At 40.7% G+C, this 21,680-nt stretch overlaps 1 protein-coding gene across 1 annotated transcript; it reads right to left on the bottom strand.

Moving 5' to 3' along the window:
• Positions 1-48: 48 nt before the first annotated feature.
• LOC127352233 (hexokinase-1) lies at positions 49-20,565 on the bottom strand. The gene is made up of 21 exons (XM_051380462.1): positions 20,204-20,565; positions 12,893-13,055; positions 9,750-9,898; positions 9,538-9,657; positions 9,276-9,371; positions 9,045-9,144; positions 8,518-8,701; positions 7,794-7,949; positions 7,584-7,671; positions 7,100-7,245; positions 6,703-6,895; positions 6,442-6,553; positions 5,974-6,122; positions 5,173-5,292; positions 4,792-4,887; positions 4,597-4,696; positions 4,331-4,514; positions 3,988-4,143; positions 3,720-3,807; positions 2,977-3,122; positions 49-1,994 (listed from the first exon to the last, which is right to left on the bottom strand). The coding sequence occupies exons 1-21, from the start codon at positions 20,264-20,266 to the stop codon at positions 1,847-1,849; spliced, it is 2,757 nt and encodes a 918-aa protein (XP_051236422.1). The 5' UTR covers positions 20,267-20,565; the 3' UTR covers positions 49-1,846.
• Positions 20,566-21,680: the final 1,115 nt, after the last annotated feature.

Below are 21,680 nucleotides of genomic sequence, written 5' to 3'. Positions count from 1 at the left end.
ACAGAATTTACACATACATGAGTGTAAAAAAAAAACTGCAACATCAGATTGACACAGATTAGTCTTTATTTCTTGACTGATTGATTGACAGTGTTGGACAGATACAGTCTGGGTTTTGTGAACAGAGGAAAAGAGATTAAAGTGCCTGTGTGATGTGGAGCTGGCTTTCAGGCTGACTACTCTGGGGAAAGTCTAAAGTCAGGGTACCTTAGGACCCACTGAAGAGGCTGACCTCTTTATCTTGGCAGTTTAGCTTCAGGTTGGGTTTGTGCTAATCTGTCCCCACAGGTCAGGATTTTAATTGTGGTTAACAAAGATGGCAGTGAACTGTACTGTAGCATTTCAAAGATGCATCCTTGCACAACAAGTGCCAAGTGACCCTAAATTTAAAAACATTTGTCTTTTTGTAGTCTAGGATTAAAAACCAAAAACAGCATCTAAAATGAAAAACTGCCAGTGAACAAATCCATCTTCTTTCAGTGAGAATTATTAACAACAATAATATGATTATTTGATTTTATTAAAGAAAAAAATAAATATTTATGACTTTGCATGAATTGTGTTACTTGAATGAGTCATACAGTAGTTCACTTAAGCACCCCCCTAGGCCTTTAGGAGCATATGGAGTACAGTGAGTGAGTAGGGATAAGCTTTATTCTCAAAATGTTTAAATTCCCCTTCAAGTTTCAGCTACTGTAATATTCTTATACACAGTTTGGCCATTATTGTTCCACTGGCATCCATGTTAGCACCACATTCCTGTTTCAAGGCTGTTGCTCAGTAACTGGCAAGTGTCGTTGTGATGATGAGAGTAACCAGCACTTCTTAAGACAATAACAACTTATCAACAGCTGCTATTAGTACCAACAACAGGATTTCTACTTAGTAAAATACAAGTGCTCTTTGTACATATTTTACAGTAGAGTACATTGTAGTACAGTCGGATTGCTATAAATTAGACCAAATCTGCACATTCAGCAAGCATATGGCATGGCCTTCCCTGCAGATAAAGCTTGTTTGAGTCCCTCTTTTGTCACGTCTCAGCACTGATTTGGTTTAAACCCTGATATCAGCTGAGGGGACTTTGGTGATGGCTTCCTTTGTGTGCCTTGTTATATTGCAACAGTAACATTTTTAAACATCTCCCAATATAAAAATAAAATAAATAGCAACAATGTATGAATAACATATTGTATTATATCTGGGTAAGATATTAAAAACCTTAAAGCAAAAATATTCCCTTTCATCTCATTAGACATTTATATATCACTTCACATCCCTTTTATGTCAGTCAGTAGCCTACAGCGGACACAATTTGGTGACTTTGGTCTGAAACAGTGTTTAAGATGTCCCTGCATCTACTGAACATGTTGCAAGGATAAATGTTTTTCTGCAGTGCTTATGGAAATTGCCTTGCAACTGTTGCACTTGGTATATTGTAACAGACTGCAGTTATCAGACGAATCCTCTAGATGGCGATGATATGCAGCTCACGGGAGCATTACAGGAGCGTGTGGACCCTGCACATTTTTACAGGAGTTGAATGTGCACGTTTTATCTCAGTAATCACAAAACTGCAAAACCCTTAAGAGTCTGGGTGTTGTTACAATGGTTAATCAAACATAATCTAACTACAACATAGTGCCGGAAGATCTGCTACTCAACACAGCAGAGACAGCTATCGCCTTCTCACTTTCAGTCATGTACACAGGCTAAAGCAGCTACAGGAGAATGTTGACTTGACTGGTTTGATTGAGGAAAGAAGGCAAGGGGGAAGAACAGTGGGAGGGAGATAGGGGCAACCTTATGGAGTGGGGTGATAACAGTAAGACAGAAGAGATATTTTCTATTTATTGTTCAGCTCCTGTCTCAGCCGGCAGCCCACGGCTGTGATGAGTGCTGCTCCTTTCCCACTGCCGTCCTCTGACAGCAGGAAGTTGACATTACACTTAGGAGCCAGTTCATTTACTGTCTGGTGCATGATCCCAGAGAAACTAGACAGAGACAAAAGATTTGACATAATGTTTAAGAGTGAAGTGGTGAACATTGGAGCAAATAGAAAAACTGAGCCAGCTTAAATGCAACTTTGAGCTGATGGGGATTTGCCTCTAAAAACTACAGTGAGTCAGATAGACGTACATGTTTAACAACCACCAAACCAGTAAGAGCTGTCTGAATAAGGGACAGGTTCTTCAGGTTATGTTAGCTTAGCATGAAAGGGATTGCTGGTGATGGTAAAAAAAGGATAGAATTTGGCAATTTGTCTGTGACGTTATAAACATGATAAGAAAAAGGAGTTGGATTTCTCTTTTACTGCGCAACTGTCAGCACATTCTGTACTTTATCAGCCCCTAACTAAAGCATGACTCAACATGATCTGCATGCAATAATACATTAGACATGTACTCTATATGCCATAAATCAACCCCATGAACCTGTTTGGCTCAAAGTTAATGAAATTAACAAGACATTGTTGGTTTGATTATTTAAGACTTAGTGGATCATCAGCATCTGAACATTTATTTATTGTAACATTAATTGACAGAACACATGACTACTGTCAAAAAATTTAGTGATATTCTGCCAAATGTGTTCAGAGGCTCAACATCAACAACAGTTTAGTTGTAATTATTATGAGATTGCTGAGAATGATAAATTAAAAAAAAAAAAGGTAGCTTGTTGTTTGTTGAGCTACAATGGCCTGAAGCTCTTCACGTCACTGCTGTCCACATCTGCTCAAGCCTGTCTTTGTGTGCATTTGCAAGTCTTCTGCAGAGCAGTTTAGGATGACATTTACCAAATAGAGTTGTCATGTAACTAAGGTAAATGTGTCATTGGATGTACTAGACCGTAGTCCAGTCTAGTCAATTCACTATATTATAGAGTGGCCTAGTCACCATATGTACCATTGTTTTTAGGCACTTCAGCGGACAGTGAAAAGTTGTGTACGGTCAGTTACTGACAAATTCAACTTACTGTGGATGTAGTTTGTAGAGAGTCCCGTCCACCCCTACAGTAATGTTCAGATGGTCCAGTCCTCGGTTCTCTCTGATCTTATCGACCACGGCCGCCATTCCTGCCCCACACATCTGAGCTGCACGATGTGACACCGCTCCACATACCTGTATCACAATGAACGCCATTATCATTATTGCAACACTTAACAGGCTGTTGGTGCCACAGTTTGCTGAGCCAGAAAATATCATATCGCTACACAAACAGTGAAAATAAATATGACTCGCTTTTGTAAAGTCACATATGCCTGCCATTTCACAAGACAAGCACGATAATGTATTGAGAGGCTCAGACTGTATTGCATTACACAGACAGGTGTTTCTGCTATTTACCCTACCCTCTTTGATTTAAATAGAGTAGACAAAATAATAGAAACACCTGTCCATACAACTCTATATATTTCAACAAAAGCTGAACATGATAACCTTCACAAAAGTAGGATTTATTTCAGGACTTTTGTATTAGACTGCAATTGTTTTATCTAGATGGACACAATAAACATTCTCTCCCAACGCCATCTGAGGTGCGGTAAGGGTCAAGAGTTTGTGTTGATAACTGCCCTGGATGTATTATGAAGGGTTGAGCATTAATCTGGATTAAGAACTAAACAAGCCTGTGTGCTAATGTTTCGATTCAGTTCAAATTTGAAAAACATATTTTCACACAAGGCTTTGCACACACATATGTATCTGTTTATAGCTTACCTCTTTGACTATGATACTGTCATCACAGGTGCTGTCCAGCCCCAAGTGTTGCAGGATGGATCTCACCTGCAGCAAAGCCAATCTGTCACTGGAGAAAGACAAGGAGCTGAAAACTGAGCCATTTGCAGAAGGGATATAAATTCAACCAAAATCCCAAATACAGTTTTAAGGGATAAGAACATCAGTAACCTAACAGTAAAATAAGGAAAGCTCATTTATTGCAGATGGTGCTCTACAAGGGTTGCTAATAGAGTGCAATCTTTTTTACCTCTCGATCTGTGAGAGGAACTTCGTTTCAAAGATGCCTCTGGTCTTCAGTGTTTCAGAAATCTGTCCCCTGAACAGGAATCCTCTCTTGGTCATATCGATCAGAATGTTCCGCACAATTTCACCAAGATACATGCCACTGCACATTTTCTCATATCTGTGAAACACATGCCAACACAAAACATATACATAAATAGACATATCCATACATCCACACATATAAGGATACGAGTTCGGGAAATTAAGGGTTAATATGCCAGCAGGTGTTTCTGACTTGAAGAACGTAGACATATGTGTGTGTGTGTGTGTGAGTGAGAGTGAGAGAGAGAGAAGGGGACTTTAACCTTTGTTTGCCTGGATTAAGGGAGAAGTCATCCACAGCGCGGTCGTACTCTGTCCTAATGTCATCAAGGCATCCGTTGTCTCCGAAAGCCCCCCACTCCATGTTGACACACATCCGTCCCTCGTCTCCCTCTATCATCTCAACGTTCCTCATCTCCTCCATGTAACATGCATTGCTTCCAGTGCCTACAATCAGACAGACACATTAGATGAATAGAGAACATAATTTGAATATGTATCAAAAAGACGCAATAAAAGTGTAACTAACCGGCGATGAGTCCAATCTCACAGGTGGGTTCTTCATAGGCACAGGTCATCATGGTTCCCACTGTATCGTTCACTACGGCCACTACATCCAGGTCAAATTCCTAAAGAGGAAACACATAATATGATGCAACATCACAGTATGAAGTTTTGCAAACAGTGCCATGTAAACTGAATGACGTTGCTCCTCATATCCTACCTCTCTCCTCTTAATGGCATCCCTCAACAGTCCCACCACATCCTCTCCTTCACAGTCTGTCGCCTTGAAGCCCTTGGTCCATGTCACAAGGATGCCCTGCACACATGCAGACACACAATTATAGACTGACATATCTTGAATGGAATGTGAGCATGATTTTGTCTGCTCGGGGCACCGAAAAGTCTATTTTTGGTCTAATTAAACAGTGTTGTCAAGCTAAAATCCTGCTTCTACAAAAATTGCTGACTTGGGTTTTTCTCTTGACACTGGATACATGTGGACCCATTTTGCAGAATCAGCAGGTTCAGTTTCAAACGCTGCTGATTTAAGAAGTAAGAGACAGAACAGCTGATCCGAAAGGAAGGAAGAGTTCACACTCACAGCGTCCAGGCTGGTCTGTCGGCAGGGGAACGAGAAGGTGAAGCCCAGGGGAAGACGAGTGTTCTTCATCCCCATGTAGTCCAGGAAGTCACTGATACACTGCACGATGTGATCAAACAACTGGAAGAAAACAGATAAGACAATATGTGAAACTACAGTATACAATCAGGGATTCATTTTCTAGATTAGTATTCTGTCTGGCAGAATTAATAAAATAATTCTACCATTGAAAGTTAAGAAAATGCAATCCCTTTGGGCATCAAAAGGCACTGATGGACTCATATTGGACTCTATAGAACACATTTTTATTCCCTGTGTAATACAGTAGTGGGCACAATCTTGAGAAGAGGTCTAATTGGGCAAAATAAGTAAAAACAAAATAGTGCCATTTCCATTCTGACTCCCTTGTCCTATGTACATAAGGCAGATAAACAAATGGTGGAGTGAGAGTGAGGATGAAAAGGCCAAAGGTGACAGACAGGATTACCCTCAGCCGGTGCACAAGAGTTAAGCTCAAATGTTTTAAAGACTGTCAACTCAATGCTAATCTCGAGCACTCGACCGCTCTGTCTGCCTCTAACCTGTCGACTGTCTTCCTTGCTTCTACCCTATCTTCTTATCTCTGAGCCAATGAGCGTCACACCCCCAACTCCTACTTTATTCCCTAATCTTTACAGTACTGCCATGGTAACAGGAGGTTAAATTCTCACCCATCGTTCTGACATTTGCTTGAATGCACTGTCTGCTTCACTTCAGCCAGTTTCATACAGATTAAGGGCTAAAATGTCTGATGGTTCTCACCTCCTCTCCCGTGCCCTGCATCACTTCGAGAGGAATAGCATAGATCTTGTTATGCATCTCCACTGTTCTCCTCTTGCCAGAACGAATCTTGACCAACAGAACTCTGAAGTTGGTTCCACCTAAATCCAAAGCCAGGAAGTCACCATGCTCTGGATAACAAGACAGTCAGACAAACAGACAGAGAGATGAATAAAACAGTAATCAGGGTGCAGACACACACACTTCAGATAAAGACCTTATACAATGCAAAAAAAAAGAATAGCTGAGGATGTCAATGTGAAAATGCTTAGTTTACATGGATGTTCTCCACCTAAAATGTTACGGTTGTTGTTATTGTTGTCCGTGTTGTATATTTATTGAAAAAAGTGTCTGCATTGAATTATGAAAACTTTAAGCTCAGGTTTTAAATAGGACCAAAAGTGCCAACTTGAATGTGTATGTATATGCATGTGTTTGTGTCAGTGTCACCTGAGCCATCAGGAGTGCTTTGTACAAAGGTTGGCAGCATTTTCACCGTAGCAGTGTCCTGGGTGCTCTTTGAAAGGCCATTTTCAATCTCTATCCTCATTCGCTTCTTTACCTGGAGAAATTAAGAAATAAATTTGTTAATGAGTTAGTGAAGTAACACACAGACAAATCAAACACACACAGAAACACACACACACACAGAAACACACACACACACACACACACACACACACACACACTACAGTATCTCTCCGTCCTCACCTCCAGCAGCTGTTCGGTGGTCAGGCGGAATTCGGACAGTGTTTGGGCAATTTGTCGTGAGTGTTCGGCGAGTCGATAGGCCACGGCTGTCACCATGGCTGCTCCTTTTGCACTGCCACTCTCTGAGAGGAGGAACCTAACATCAGTGTCCGGCACCAAACGACGGACTGTCTTATGAAGACGGCGGGCATATCTGGGATAGATCAAAGAGAAATTAAGTGCTGAACTTAAAGTGAAAGTAGGATATAATAAGCCTCCAAATATCTGACAGCACTTCTCAATGATTTTTGTGGAAAAGTGAGGAACAACGAAACACACGGACATAACACACATAAAAGTTAATAAAACAAATTTAAGTGCTGATACAGCATGATTTTTATCAGATCTTATTACTTACTGTGGGTGCATCTTGTATAGAGATCCATCGATGCCTACAGTGGTTCGGAGTCGTGCCACGCCTTTGTTCTCCTTAAGCCTCAGGAGGATGCCTGCCAGTGCGGCAGCTATTAGGTTGGCAGAGCGGAAAGACACAATGGTACAAACCTGGAGGGGGTGGTGAGGAGAGAAATTTCATGAACTGCATAATAAGATAAACAAAGCACCTTTCATTTTTTGAAAACTCTTTTCAGATACTACATCAGATCCTGCTTTAAAACCTCATATCTCAGATATTTTAGGAAAATGAAAAAAAACAGATTATGTTAATGTATTTAAATAATCTAAATAATAATACCAATGGTATTTTTTATGGTTTTCATTTAGTTTTTTCCATATGCTTTGAATGGTCACTTCAATATACTTTGACCATGTATTGTTTGCCTAATTTAAGTGGAATCTTTGAAAAGAGGGATTCAAGTACTACTGTAAGCAACATTACACACATGCTGCACAGCAACGCAGTCGTCAGTGGACGGCTCCACACCAAGTCTGGTTAAAATCTCTCTGGTCTTGGATAACCCCTCCTTACTCCTAAACAGAGAAGACACAGACACTATGATGGACTAGATGTATAAGATTTAAAGTTTTGTGGATTTTTTCATGCAACTACTCAATTAGGAAACTACATGGAATTCAAGTGTAGTTCGACTTACTTCTCTATAGCTGAGATGTGTTTGGTCTCAATCTTTCCCTTTGTGAGAAGCTCAGGGGTGATCCTTCCCTCGAACAGCAGGCCCTCTCTGGCCATCTTCACCAGGATGAGACGAACCAGCTCCCCCATGTACATTCCACTGACCATCTTCTCAAATCTACCACACAGTAAAAAAGGGAAAGGGGAGGCGAGTAAAATAAACACCCAGAAACTTCTGGTTAAATATCCTAAGCTTTGGATAAATATCACTATACTATACTTGCTGCTTGCCTAATGGTGAGGCTAGAGACATGTGGGAAAAAACAAGGGCAGAGAACCAACAAAGAGAACTGGCTTTTTCTCTGCTAGTCATATTAACAGAGTGCAGGACTTCTGTGACATCTTGTGTAAACACCAAACATGCAGCGCAACTTCTGAAAGGACGGCATCATAAATCAACTGCATTCATCTAAAGATAAAAGAGCAGGCTTTGAGGTGCATCACAACTAATCTGCTTCCAGTAACTACTTAAAAAAATATTTTACTTTCATTTTGAAAGATGGTTTTAATACCCATTTGCAAAATCATGTTAATCTTCCTTTCTACCTAGAACCATGAACAACAGCTGGTTGTGTAACTGGCAGCTAATCATCAGCAGATTCTATGGTTCCCTCGCAGCTTAAAAAGTAGCTCATTAAGATTATCTCAAGGATGAAGGAGGCTATAAATGTTTTGGTTTGACATACAGCTGCTTGCCAGGGTTGATAGAGCCTCGGTCTATCTCTCTGTCAAACTCTGTCCTGATGTCTTCCAGCCTGCCGTCGTCTCCGAAGGCTCCCCACTCAGTGTTGACACACATCCTGCCCTCGTCTCCCTCCACCAGATCAATGTTACGCAGTTCCTCCATGTAGCACGCATTGGTACCTGTACCTAAACACAGACAAACACACATCCTTACAGTTTAATCTTATTGCTATCTTACTTATTAGATTTATCTAGTAATGAAACAAAATGATTCATTTATACAGGAATTTATACACTAATCAAAACATACTTATGAATATTATATTCTATTTCTGCCAATAAATCCTCCTAAATGTTACACACTGGACCTTTAACCTGACTACAAGTGTTTCCTTGCCCTTGATAAACAGATCAGTTTGTTACAGTTTATAATTATATTAGTGTCCTTTTATTCTGCTTGTAACAATGCTGAAACCACTCTTGAATTTCGCTGATTCCTCCACTATTGAAATGCACATTGTTGTATTACCAATGATAATGCCGACTTCACAGCGCTGGTCATCGAAACCGCAGGTCATCATCGTTCCCACAGTATCATTCACTACCGCCATGATGTCAGCATCATAGTCCTGAAACCAAAGCACACATGTAAATGAGTTTGTTTGACTGTGCCATTCTGAATCTACACTTGAGTTAAACCAGGTCCATTAAATAAATGTGGCATCAAATGAGCATAAATGAGACAAAAGACAAGACTCACTCCTCGTTTCTTAATAGCTTTGTTGAGCAGCTTGACAACGTCCATGCCTTCCACTCCACTGGCCTTGAAACGCTTTGTCCATGTTAGCAGATAGCCCTGCAAACACGCAGAAAGAGAGAGACAAAGGGAGGTGAGAAAGGGAGAACAGGGAAAAGGGAGGGATTTGATGCTTGATTGAGAGGTCTTTATTACAACTCATAATGAAAATAGACTGCATGGCAATCTTCAGATATTTCAATAAAAGCTACAATTTTAATTTTACCTCATCTAGTTTGGTCTGCTGGCAGGGGAAGGAGAAGGTAAAACCAACTGGTAGTTTCTTGTCTTTGATGTTCTGTTTTTCCATGAAGTCCCCAAGACACTCTGCCACATGGTCGAACAGCTGGAACAGAGGTGGAAGGAGGGAGAGATTGTCTCAGGTCGAGCTGAAGAGACTGCATGTGTGTGTGTGCCTGTATTTTACTATAAACCTACTCTTGTTCCACTGCCGTTAATGATGTCCTCTGGTGTGTCATAGATTTTACTCTCCATCTGAACGGTCTGTTTCTTCTCATGGCTCACTTTGACGCGGAGGATCCTGAAGTTACTGCCTCCCAAATCCAACGCAATGAAGTCTCCCTTCTCTGTGGAGGCAGAAAAGGTGGGAATACAGGAAGTGGAAAGAGGAAACAGAAGGGGGGGTGTCCATTAGGTACATAGCCATAGACCTATACTGTGACATTTTATTTTCTAGCATATTCATTTTCTTCATTAAACCAATGCTGAAAATCATAAATAAACTACCACAGCTCTGGACTGGGACTTCTACTCTACTCAACAGGAAGACATTAATTACCAGTACGTCTGTTAGCTTAGCAAACAAATACAGCTCTCACTAATACTCTTCAGAGAATTAACACCACACAGTGTGTTGTCTGTAAGCAACATGGGGAAGAAGTAGTGCATTGAAAGCTGTTTCAGAGTTTTTATCAGAAGTTATGTCTTCTGAGAAAACGTTGCCATATATCACCTCCTCCAAATACAATAAAGCAGTAAGTGAAACCAAGGGTTGCAGTGTATCAGTGTACTTTTATATGTACGCATTATGCGCTTCTTCATGTGTTTACGCTGGTGTGTATACTGTAGGTTTGTGTTTGCTTACATATTTTCTGCAAGATGAACTTCCTGTATAGTTATTGGTTAATGATTTCCCAACCCCACCAGAGGCGTTATGGTAGCCCTATCACCCATTCAGGCGCTTATCAGAAATGATTATTTGGAAGGAAATTGAAATGTCATTATACAGTTGAGAAAAAGATCAGTCAAGTGAGAGGTACACCAACACCATTATTTCCTTTCATGCACACCAACACTGGTGTTCAATTTATAAAAAGTATGTAAACATTGATCTTAATCCCAATCCTAACCTCTAAGAATAAACACACACTGGGTTAGTTGACTCTGTGTGTGCAGACAGTGGTTGGTGGTGTCTATGAAGTTGTGATTAAGAGTACTAGCTATTCTCACGGTTAAATCCTATGAAATTCTGGTATATATCTAAGTTCATGGTCCCTTTGGACTAAGTAGCGACAGTAGTTTATTTGTCTGTCTAAATTGGGAACATAATTAGTTTATAGCCTGCTTATCATAGCTCATTAGTAATAGGACTGACTAGCGTGAACTGACCTTTGATAAGAAGTGATAAGACAAGAAAGCAGGCAGATTCCCCTCAACTCATTGCACACATTCTCTCTAAGTGATCCAGTACAAACAAATAAAACTGTAACTTTTACCTCAGTTATAAAGTAGTAACAAAATGTCCTTCAGGTCAGAACGTTCTTGTCGCTGCAGCAGACAGAGTTTAGAGTAGAAAACCCATTGATCTGTGTATCAGCTACTTTACAAATAGTTAATCTTCAAAACTGTTGGCAATGATGATTGTAGACAATGGTTGAAAATACAGAAATGCCACATTATTTCAGATTCTAACACTGCTAAACATGCCAACTTCCCCATTTATAACAATCTGCACAAGATTATTATGATGTTGTGCAGCTCAGCAAGGTCGGATTAGTGGTGACTGGAAAGGAATGTAAATACAGCAGACATGACTTTAGGAGCAATAAAATAATGAGGAAACATAAAAGGTTTCTTTTGAATTCCAGTTTTCTAACTATTTTAAATAATGTTGGTCAGTGGGAACAAAGAAACCAGAGCCATGCAATAACAGTATCACGTTCGTTTCCATGGCTGTTCAGTGTTATCTGTGCACATCTGACAACATAGTAGATAATGAAACAAACTGGAGAAGCCTGCAGTAAGAAGATGGTGAGATATTACTTTCTTTAACACACCATTTATCAGGGGAACGAGACCACACATACTTCTGAGTAATGTGTTATCTTAACTTTAGGACTTTTCTAACAATGGCAGCAGGATTAGTGCTAATCTGTGATGTGTGTGTGCGTGTGCATGTGCGTGTGTGTGCGTGTGTGTGTGTGTGTGTGTGTGTGTGTGTGTGTGTATCTTAGTGAGTTACAGTGTTTACGTTTTAGACTACAGTAGGTTCAATATGTATTTCGCACCGACCTGTGTTTGCAGAGAGCTTTGATTCCGTTAATATTCAGCTGACTAAGGTAATAAAATCTGTCTCAGTCTAAGTGGACAGACACTCTCCTCCCAAAGTACAGCACGTACAAGATATGAACAAATTCTGACTCACATTCAAGGACAAAACAACTGCAGTAAATTAGGAACAGACAGCATGCGGCAGACAATGACATAATGACAAGGAGAGAGACAGGATGATGATATTTAAGTATAAGTCACTATACCAAGAGGAAACATAGTTTTTGCCTTCTGAGTTCAGGTTATTAATGCAAACAAGAGATCTGGGGTGAAAGGTACAGTACGGTACGATCAGCGAGGTTTTTTCCAGGTAATGTTCTCAAGGCAGATTAACAACTTAAATTATTAACATCAACAACTGTCACAAATGGCTCTACATACTGGACAGGACTCCCAAAGCACCAGAACTGTCTGTATATGACTTGCATATTCACCACCACCACGCCCAGCCTCTGAATGCTGGGAGGTCCAAGCCAGTATGAAAAATTCTCTCTCTCTCTGTCTCTCTCTGTCTGTCTCTCTCTGTCTGTCTCTCTCTGTCTGTCTCTCTCTGTCTGTCTCTCTCTGTCTGTCTCTCTCTGTCTGTCTCTCTCTATGAAAATATACTGTCCTGCTGACTACATGACTCAGTTTAATACTGCATACATTAAAATATTTTGACCTGAGTGGTTCCAAAACAGTCCTTCCTGTCTCTGTGGGCTCACTACCTTTATTATTGGGATAAAGCTGAGGTAGACTACATGCCGTGAAAGACCAGGAAAGAGAAGATGGACAAGTCAATTTAGTCATTTTAGTGGATCATTTTCTCCTTACGGGCTTCTCCAAATTTGGACTGGGGATCCACGGTGCCATGGTGACAACCTTTGCTTGATAAAGTATCCTTTAGCAAGAATAACAATTCTGTTGACACTCACTCATACAGTGATAAAATAGGAAAATTGATTTTGATGCTGATTTCATCATTGAAAGTGCTTGTAACCATGGTTGCAATAGGGTTTAGAGGTACTAACCTGAGCCATCAGGGATTGACCGCACAAATGTTGGCAGCATCTTCAGCGCAGCAGTGGGGTTGGTATCCCGTCCCAGTCCTTTGACCAGCTCTCTGCGAAACTGCTGCATGATGTCCAGTAACGTCTCATCAGAGAAACGCATGGAGTACAAGTACTTATCGATCTGAAAATAAATATCAGGAAAAAGAACATTAATGTTCTTAATATTAACCATTAATCATCAATCTTCAACCACAACAACACCATTAACATCCACACACATCCACACACACATCCACACACACACACATCCACACACACACACACACACACACACACACACACACACACACACACACACACACACACACACACACACACACACACACACACACACACACACACACACACACACACACACACACACACACACACACACACACACACACACACACACACACACACACACACACACACACACACGTCAAACATTCAGTCCATGATAGTAGATTTACTGCATTTGCTAATGACATAGCCTTCATTTTCTGTAAGCATGATGATGCAGTGAATAGAACGCCCCATCCCTCATTTAGTCACCCATGGAGATAATCCACTTCCTGAACAGACTGAAATAAAGCTAAATTGATCCCAGCACTGCTTAACCCAGAAATGAATCAGAGCCACAAAACAAAATAACTATCTTTATATTGCTTTACTGCAAAGGAACTGATAAGTCACCACATCATAGTGTGGTCATATTGAGTCAACGTCTAATAAAAAGCATAGTATCATCAGTAGGACACCCAACCAGACCAGGAAGTACAGGACACTCACTCAGCACTGTTATCAAGGCAGTATTGCACAGAAGGGTGTTCCTTGTCACTTTATTATGGTTATGACATTGATGAGACTCAGTAGGAGAGTCACTGACAAATAAATGTACTCTCTGGTCACCATTAGGGTGTATTACCATACAGTAATACCAAATCCACAGATAAAGCACATATAGCTGTGCCTTAAATCATTTATAAGCATGTCTGGGCATACTGTAGATCTTGACCTGTTGAAACTGCCTACTGTGTAAACTGTCATACACAAAAGACTGTGCTCTCTGGCCTTTTAGGAACAGGATGTTAAACAATCTGGGTGAAATCCATTGTTGCATCACTCTACGCAAAGATCTACTTTATTCAAAGTGTGACACAACAAGGGCAGAATCTTACAGACACACTCTGGTTAAATGTTATGTTAAACATGACTTGCTCTGTAAAATGACAGTGAAGTGGAGCGGGATTGACTCTCTGAGTTGTCAGTAGGAGAATCACATGATTCAATATCCACATAAATGTACTGACACATCCATTTGATCATTTACTAGTATTACTCATTGATTGTAACAAACATCAGACAGGAATGTTGTAACTTCCTGTATCAGGAGTCACACATCAACTGTACTTCCTGTACAGCTCTTTGGTAGCTGGCTCAGGACAATGCCAGTTTGGGTGTGAGTGTACTTATAGGAACACATTTACATCTGCTGGCCACAGAAATTAATTTTGCAGTAGAGAAAGGATAAATCCAGTGTTTTTGACATAAAGGTTACAATCAGCAGACATTTACCTTATTGTACATAAAACCACATTTGGATTTTGTTGTGAGATAGTAAGCATACTTTGAAATAAATGGTGGTCTTGGCATGTGTGTAAAGATGGGACCTCTATAAGGTGAATTTGGCTTCTGGATCTCTACAAACATTAATGATCTGCTGTTTGATCATGCAAAATAGTGTCAACAAGTTGTGAGTCAACACGGACGGAGAGTCACATATATGAGAACAGTACTGTCCAAACTTCTTTGTAAGTGTTACATTCCCTATATACTGTCTAAATGTGGAGTCTGCCTCCAGGATGAAAGCTCATTAGCACGTCCTCTTGTCATACAGGAGCCCACAGCTGAGTAACTGTAACCTCTCACCTTCATAAGCTCAGTAAAATACATCAGTACAGTTAAAGCAGCAACTAGGAACTTTCATTTTGTGTATTCCGTTTGCCCCATGGTCAAAAGCTGTAGTGTTTCTAAGACTGTTTCATAACCAGTTAACCCTGAGTTGTATCATTCTCTGACGTCTAGACGGTGGTTTGAACAGACATTTTAACAGCAGCAACTTGTTGGTACTTGACAATGCCATACCATAATGGCGTTCCAGCTTGCCCTCAGCATCTGTTTTTTTTTTCAATTAGACCATAAACACACACAAACAAACCGCATGTCTTTACACACAAATACTGCACCTTCTACCAGTCACAACCACACAGACACAAGGAGATGTGTTCAAATTCACATGCAAACTAAATACATTTTATATAATATGCATATTAAACAAGCAGCATTACCAAATAATTATTCAAACTGCAGACTGCTTGGTATATAGGACAAATCAACAGAGACTGAACGGTATAAAGCAGAGCATTTGAAAGTCAACTTGGTACTTTGGGTACTTTTCAAAAAGTTTAAAAATGCACAGCTTGTTGCTCTTGGATCTGTTTTTGTATGTGGTCTGTTTAACCCAGGTCAGCTGCCCAACTTGAGGAAATGAAAGATGAAAGAGCTACTGGACAACCAACATATGCAGTTTCTGCCAATGACATCTTGTGTAGAGTATAAATGAGAAAACAGTTACATTTCATGGCTGAATAAGGGAGTAGAAATCCAGAGTTGATAAGAAGGCCCTGGCTTTTCTCCAAACGTACATGGCCTGGCACTGACACATTTGCACTAAAGTTTTACTTATCTATAGTTCCTGCAATGTAAAATGGTTGCAAGTACTACTGATTTCATTGAGAATCAATACTCAGTCTGCTGCTCTATGAAGTTTGTAGCTCACTGTTGTAGTTCACTGGTCCTTGAGTCCATCCAAATCTCTCCAAACCCCAATGCTCTAAATGACAGACGTGTCTGACAAACACTAACACCACACCCTAAATGAATGCTAATTCAGGAAAATAACACTATTTTATACCTTCACAGGTCAAACTTTTCCTGTCAAATACTATAGTCTATCTAAACTTTATATGATTGAAAGAGTAAATGGCCCTCTTTTAATGAAAAGTGTGAATTCTTGCAAGTGGATGTTAACAAGGATTAAATGGTGAACTGTACTGATTTTACACTTCAAAGTCTGTTTACAGGTCTTGGTCTTGCTGCATATGTGAAAAAAGTTGTATAAAACACGGGTTCCCAATCTAGGGGCCTTCTTAATTTTAAACGAAATGAAGGAAAGTGCAAAAGATCTCACAGGATGAGGGCACGGTGAAGGCCTGAACACAAGATATGTTCACTGTTTCTACAATCTATTGTTATTACTGTTACAATTACATAAATACATAAAAATACACAATACAGATAGAGAATTGTATAAAAATGTCCTAAAAACTTCCGTAAAACTCATCTCGGATGCTCACAGGAAATAATTTGCTCAAATCACAAATTTTACACAAACTTTCTGCAGTTGTTGCCTTCACTGTTTGGTTTAAGTATACAGTATGTCAGTTGTAATACTGTTTTTGTTATGCTTTAAATATAATATGAAATATCCATAAAATATGTTACTTAGTCAGGTCAATTTACTCAGTCATAGAAAAAGGAGTCCCTTAAGGAGAAAGGTTGGTAGAAAGGTAAATTGCCTCAAGTGACATCACTTAAGTCAGTGTCGGTTGGGGGTAAAGACTACAGGTTTGAAAATGAAAAACATTTAAGGAATGTGGAGAGAGAAAGAAGTGAGTTTGCAGACCTCTGTACCTCTGCTTTTAGCATAACAAACCCAGATCTCAAACTCTGCACAGTGGAGTTGCATTGTGGGTAATGGAAGCACCAGGTTTTCACAAAGAAAAATAATGTGTGGAATAAAAAAATACGATAACTCTGGTTCTGTTGCATCAGTTTTTATATATTTAAAATTTTAAATCAGTGGAGTACTCTTAAGTAATGTTAGCCAAGTCTTTGCTAATATGTTAGCCATAAAATAAAATGCTGACTTTTTTTTTAAGAAATTGTACCATATTGTGGTCACAAAAACATATATCGGTTTAACCATATTCTCTGTGAGTATGTATTAGTTCAGGTGGTCATGTGCACCACTGTAGCTGTCAGCTAAAGTAAACAGATCCATTCAGGTTTGACGCTAACACGATAATCCATTCTTCTCATGGCAACTGCAACTCGCTGCTCCTCCGTGCCACTCATTGTTCTTAATGGTTATATTCCTCCTATCACCACCTTGTACCACCAATTGTAAAACACAACTGTATAACCATATATGGTTTTCACTTGTGTCATAAGCATTGTTGAACCAGCTTATACATGTGCCGTAAGCTAACTAGTTTGGATTCATATTTAAATGGTCTGGTTAAAATAAGAATGTGTTCCTAAGTAGCTAATTGAATAGTCTACTTAAATAACAGTGGGTTTCTGGCCGAACTAGTCCTGGGTTACAAAGGGGGAGGATTAAAAGCAGGCACTGTCCACATTTCTCCACATCAAACTAAGAAATCCACTAAACCCAGACTAAAGGCAGTTCCTGCTGCAGGAAAGACATTAGCATCACTGTACTATGACTCAGCACTCTGCAGCTAGAAACCATGGCTAAGCACTTTATTACAGCAGAGCATCATCTGATCACATGTGGCTTGGATTAATATCTCTGCTGTAGGTCATAGAAAAAAAAACTGTGCCCAAAAGTATGATCCATCTTTCATATGGACCTTTTTTCTTTTTTGACCAAAATAGGAGTTTCCAGATTCTCCACTAATGCTGAGCAAGGTCATATTTCCTGGTGAGGCGACAGGAGGCCTCTGTGTTATGCACGCATGAGTCTGTAAAAGGCCATGTTTTCCCCTCAACACACCACTGACACAACTTTTTCTGACACCTCCTGGAGCTTTGGTTTAAGTTTCAGGAAGAGATCACACTCTCCCTCTCTCGGCCCCTCCTTCCCTCCCTTTTTCTTCCCCCATTTTCTCCCTCTCCTTTCTGTTTGCATTCCTCCCAACAATGCCGTGTTCTCCTCGTCACTGCGAGGTGATTCGAGGAAGCACTGAAACCTGACCCCATTGTGTATGTACATGTGCACGATGTTGTGCACACACAGCCGCGCTATGTGGAAAATTACTGTCCTCTACACTGCCTTCTCCTGCACCTTCCCTTCTTCCACACACATACACTGAAACACTGCTTTGGATGCCCACTAACAGCCCACAGTGTATCAAAGAGTACAGTCAAGGACACTGCAGTGGGTGGAGAGAAGGGGAGACACACTCAGCTGATTGAAGCTCTTTGAAAACTGCAGATAGACACAGCTTGTCTGAAAACACGTACGTAGTGAGATTATTTGTATATTTTCACTTACAATACTGTATGTTGCACAGTTTTACTACCAGAGACGTTTTCTTTTGAGGTTAAGAGAAACCCTGCTCTCTGAAAAGCCACACAATAGCTACACACCTGGCACAGTGTGGGAGTGAGTGTGGGTGTATTTGTGTGTAAGCCTTCTCCTCCTGTCACCTATGGTCACATGGTTCAAAGCTGGCCTATTTTAGGGAGGCAGGGAGAGGAAGAGAGCAGGAGTAAAGAGGGAGGTAGCTGTGTTGTATTACATCCGATCCTGGCTGCTGATGAATGTCTTTTACCTTACCAGACTCTGATTTGACTGTGGCACACCAGGCATACCTGGGGATGGGAGTTTTGTGTATCGCAAAATTGTGCGAATAAAGGTTGCTCAACTGAACTGAACTGAGAAAGCGGCTATGGACAGAGAGGAAGGTGGCGGAAGGAAGGGTGATAGCTGTGAACACTTCTCCATTTATACAGGAAAAAGACCAGAATCTGCTGGTGATGTATAGTGTGACATCATCAGTGAGCGACCTTAAAGGGACCCCGCGCCACATGTGAATCATGAAACACATGTTAAGATGTGGCAATAAACAAATGGGTCTGAAAGTATTTCAACTTCCTATGACTCAATTTTACTTTATGGGACATTAGTTTACAGGATAGTTTTTGTTGCCTGGCAACATTATTTTATGGCACACTCAATGAAGAAGCTTGGAGCTGTTGGTGTCTGAGTAACACACACACACACACACACACACACACACACACACACACACACACACACACACACACACACACACACACACACACACACACACACACACACACACACACACACACACACACACACACACACACACACACACACACACACACACACACACACACAGATCTGCGGGTGAGTAAAACAGGTCCAGTCAGTTTTATGCCAGAAGTGGGGGCTGTAGAGCTGAGCAATTATGAAGACACACATTCATAGTGTGTACCCTGTCACTGTGTCCTGTCAAGTCACTCTTCTCCTCTTTCACCTTAAACTTTTTCACATTCAATCATCCTGTAAAACCTACTAGAAGACCCTACAAGAATCAGATCTAGGAACATCTTTTGCTCACATGCAGTCAGATCAATTAATTCCTCATTCCTTCAGCTTAAACACACGTCAGTGTGCTTCGGGAGACCCTGTGTACTTTTGCCACCTTTTTAGTTGATATTTTTCCTCTTTGGGTGGAGAAAGAAAATAAAACACACATTCCTAAGGTCATCATGTTGTTAAAGGATCAGTTGTTGACAGACTGCTGCAAAATGATGAACATTGAGAATCTTATTAAACGTCTCTGAGCTTGTTTCCTGTTTCTATTCTGTTGAGCTCTGCTGAGAGAAATGATAATGTATCATTTTAATGAGAACACACAAGAAACTCAGTGACCCCTAAAATTACTCTTTCAAGCTCTATCGTCTCATCCCTCTGCTCATTTGTCCTTTCATCGTTGCCTCTAACTTCCTCTCTCCTCTTCGCCACACCTCTCAAAACTTACATCATGGCACCAATCAAACACCCGTGTCGTGTCTCCTTACACATCTTACCACGCAAACACACCCCTGTGCAGTTTGTCACGTCTCACTGAACCCCGCTGATTTAAATCTTTCAAAAACAAATAAGTGATTGTGAAATAAATACAACCAATCTGACTTACAATTCTCTCCCAGCATGCTCTATGTTTTATTCACTTCCTTAAAGAGATGTATCACATTACAAGGATTTCCTCATCCGCTGTACTGACAAACTCCAGTCTTACAGCAAAGTTATGAAGGTGACTGTATACTCAATGACCTCTACAAACACATGCTCTCCTCTCCTGTCTTCTCAACCTCTGCTTTTTCTTCACATCAGTCTCTCTCACTCATACAAACATAATGGAGGCAAAAGAAACAGAAAGCACTCACCTTTTTAACCTGGTCATCCTTGAGTTCAGTGAAGTAATAGGCAAGTAGCTGGGCCGCAATCATCCTGGTCCTCTCTCACACACACACACACACACACACACACACACACACACACACACTTGCACCTACAGTCAGATAGAGAAAAATCTCAAATAAAAAGGTAAAAAAAAGGAAATCAAACTCTGCCCTGGCTCTACCTCGTACATTCAATCTGTCACACGCCGCAAGAAATATAAAAATATCCTGAATCCAATCTGGTGTGGTTTAAAATAGACAGAGCTGCTTCATGTGCGGCTAAGACTCTACAGCTCTTTTCTCTGTGTGCATGTGAGTAAAGCCAGGAAGCATGAGTGAGACAGCAAGTTTAGCTGCCGGAGGCAGAGAGAGAAAGAGAGAGGAGTGGGGAGGGCCAAACATGAGCCATGCCCACTGTCTCTGAGTTTATTGGTTAGAGAGTGTGAGTGGCCATGAGGGGGAGCTGAATGCCACATCCTCTTCCCTGTGATTGGCTGGTATACTGACGCCTTGGAGGCAAACTCAGTGATGGAGGAAGCTAGGAAGAGGAGGAGGGGGGCCTGCCTAATTAGGGAGGGTGACGGGGGAGGGACGGAAAGAAAGAGGGAAGTAAGGTGAGGAGGGAATTTGGGTTTTACTGCTTCTAGGAAGTTATAAAATTACCATTCGGCGTGTGTGAAAGTGACTCATGCAGTCGTAGTATTAGTCAAAGAACTCTATGGCTTTCAAGCGGTTGTCCTTTGTATTGTGGAAAGTAAGGTTTTATATGCAGCTCTGGTAAAGTTCATGAATATGACGGTATGGAGGTCAGGAAGCATCAGAGGGTGGCAGTGTTTAGGTGGAAGCTGCTGTACAAGCTCCTTCTCCCTAAGAGGAGACCTTCAGTGGACGAAGTTATATGGGGCCAATGCAGCGTAGGTGTTATTGTTCAAAATGGATCTAAATGTTGTGGAGAGGTGGATAACCTGAACCTATCGTACATAATAGATTTGACTGGTAGATGAGAGTTACTCATGGCAACATGGATATGTCATGTTAGTCTGTGAGGAATTATAATGGACATCAACCCTCGTGAAAAATGTAAATATTTAAAAGCAAATAATAATAATATAATGTTTTGTAGTATTTCTGAGGGCGTTAAACCCTCAAATCTCAAATGATCTTTTATCACCTCGGGTGTAATTGAAAATGTATTAACCCACCTCTCTGCATGGGAGACTCTGCGTGGGTCTGTGTGACTGAAAGCTTACATTTATTTATTCGACTTTCAATAGAGATCAGTGTACAGATGCTTTGACTTCTTGTCATTTGACTTAAAAGTGCAGAGTAATAAGCAGTCCACTCCACCTGCCTTTCTATAATTCAGGTGGAAAGAAAGCCACTCGCTCACTCACTCTCTCACTCACTCCAGCCTCCTGAGATTCGACCATCAGGCAGCCACTTTCTTTGGCTCCTCTGTCCT

The sequence above is a fragment of the Dicentrarchus labrax genome, unplaced genomic scaffold, assembly GCF_905237075.1.
Source record: "Dicentrarchus labrax unplaced genomic scaffold, dlabrax2021, whole genome shotgun sequence".
NCBI classification, from domain to species: Eukaryota; Metazoa; Chordata; class Actinopteri; family Moronidae; genus Dicentrarchus; species Dicentrarchus labrax.
This window is presented reverse-complemented; position numbering and strand designations above follow the sequence as displayed.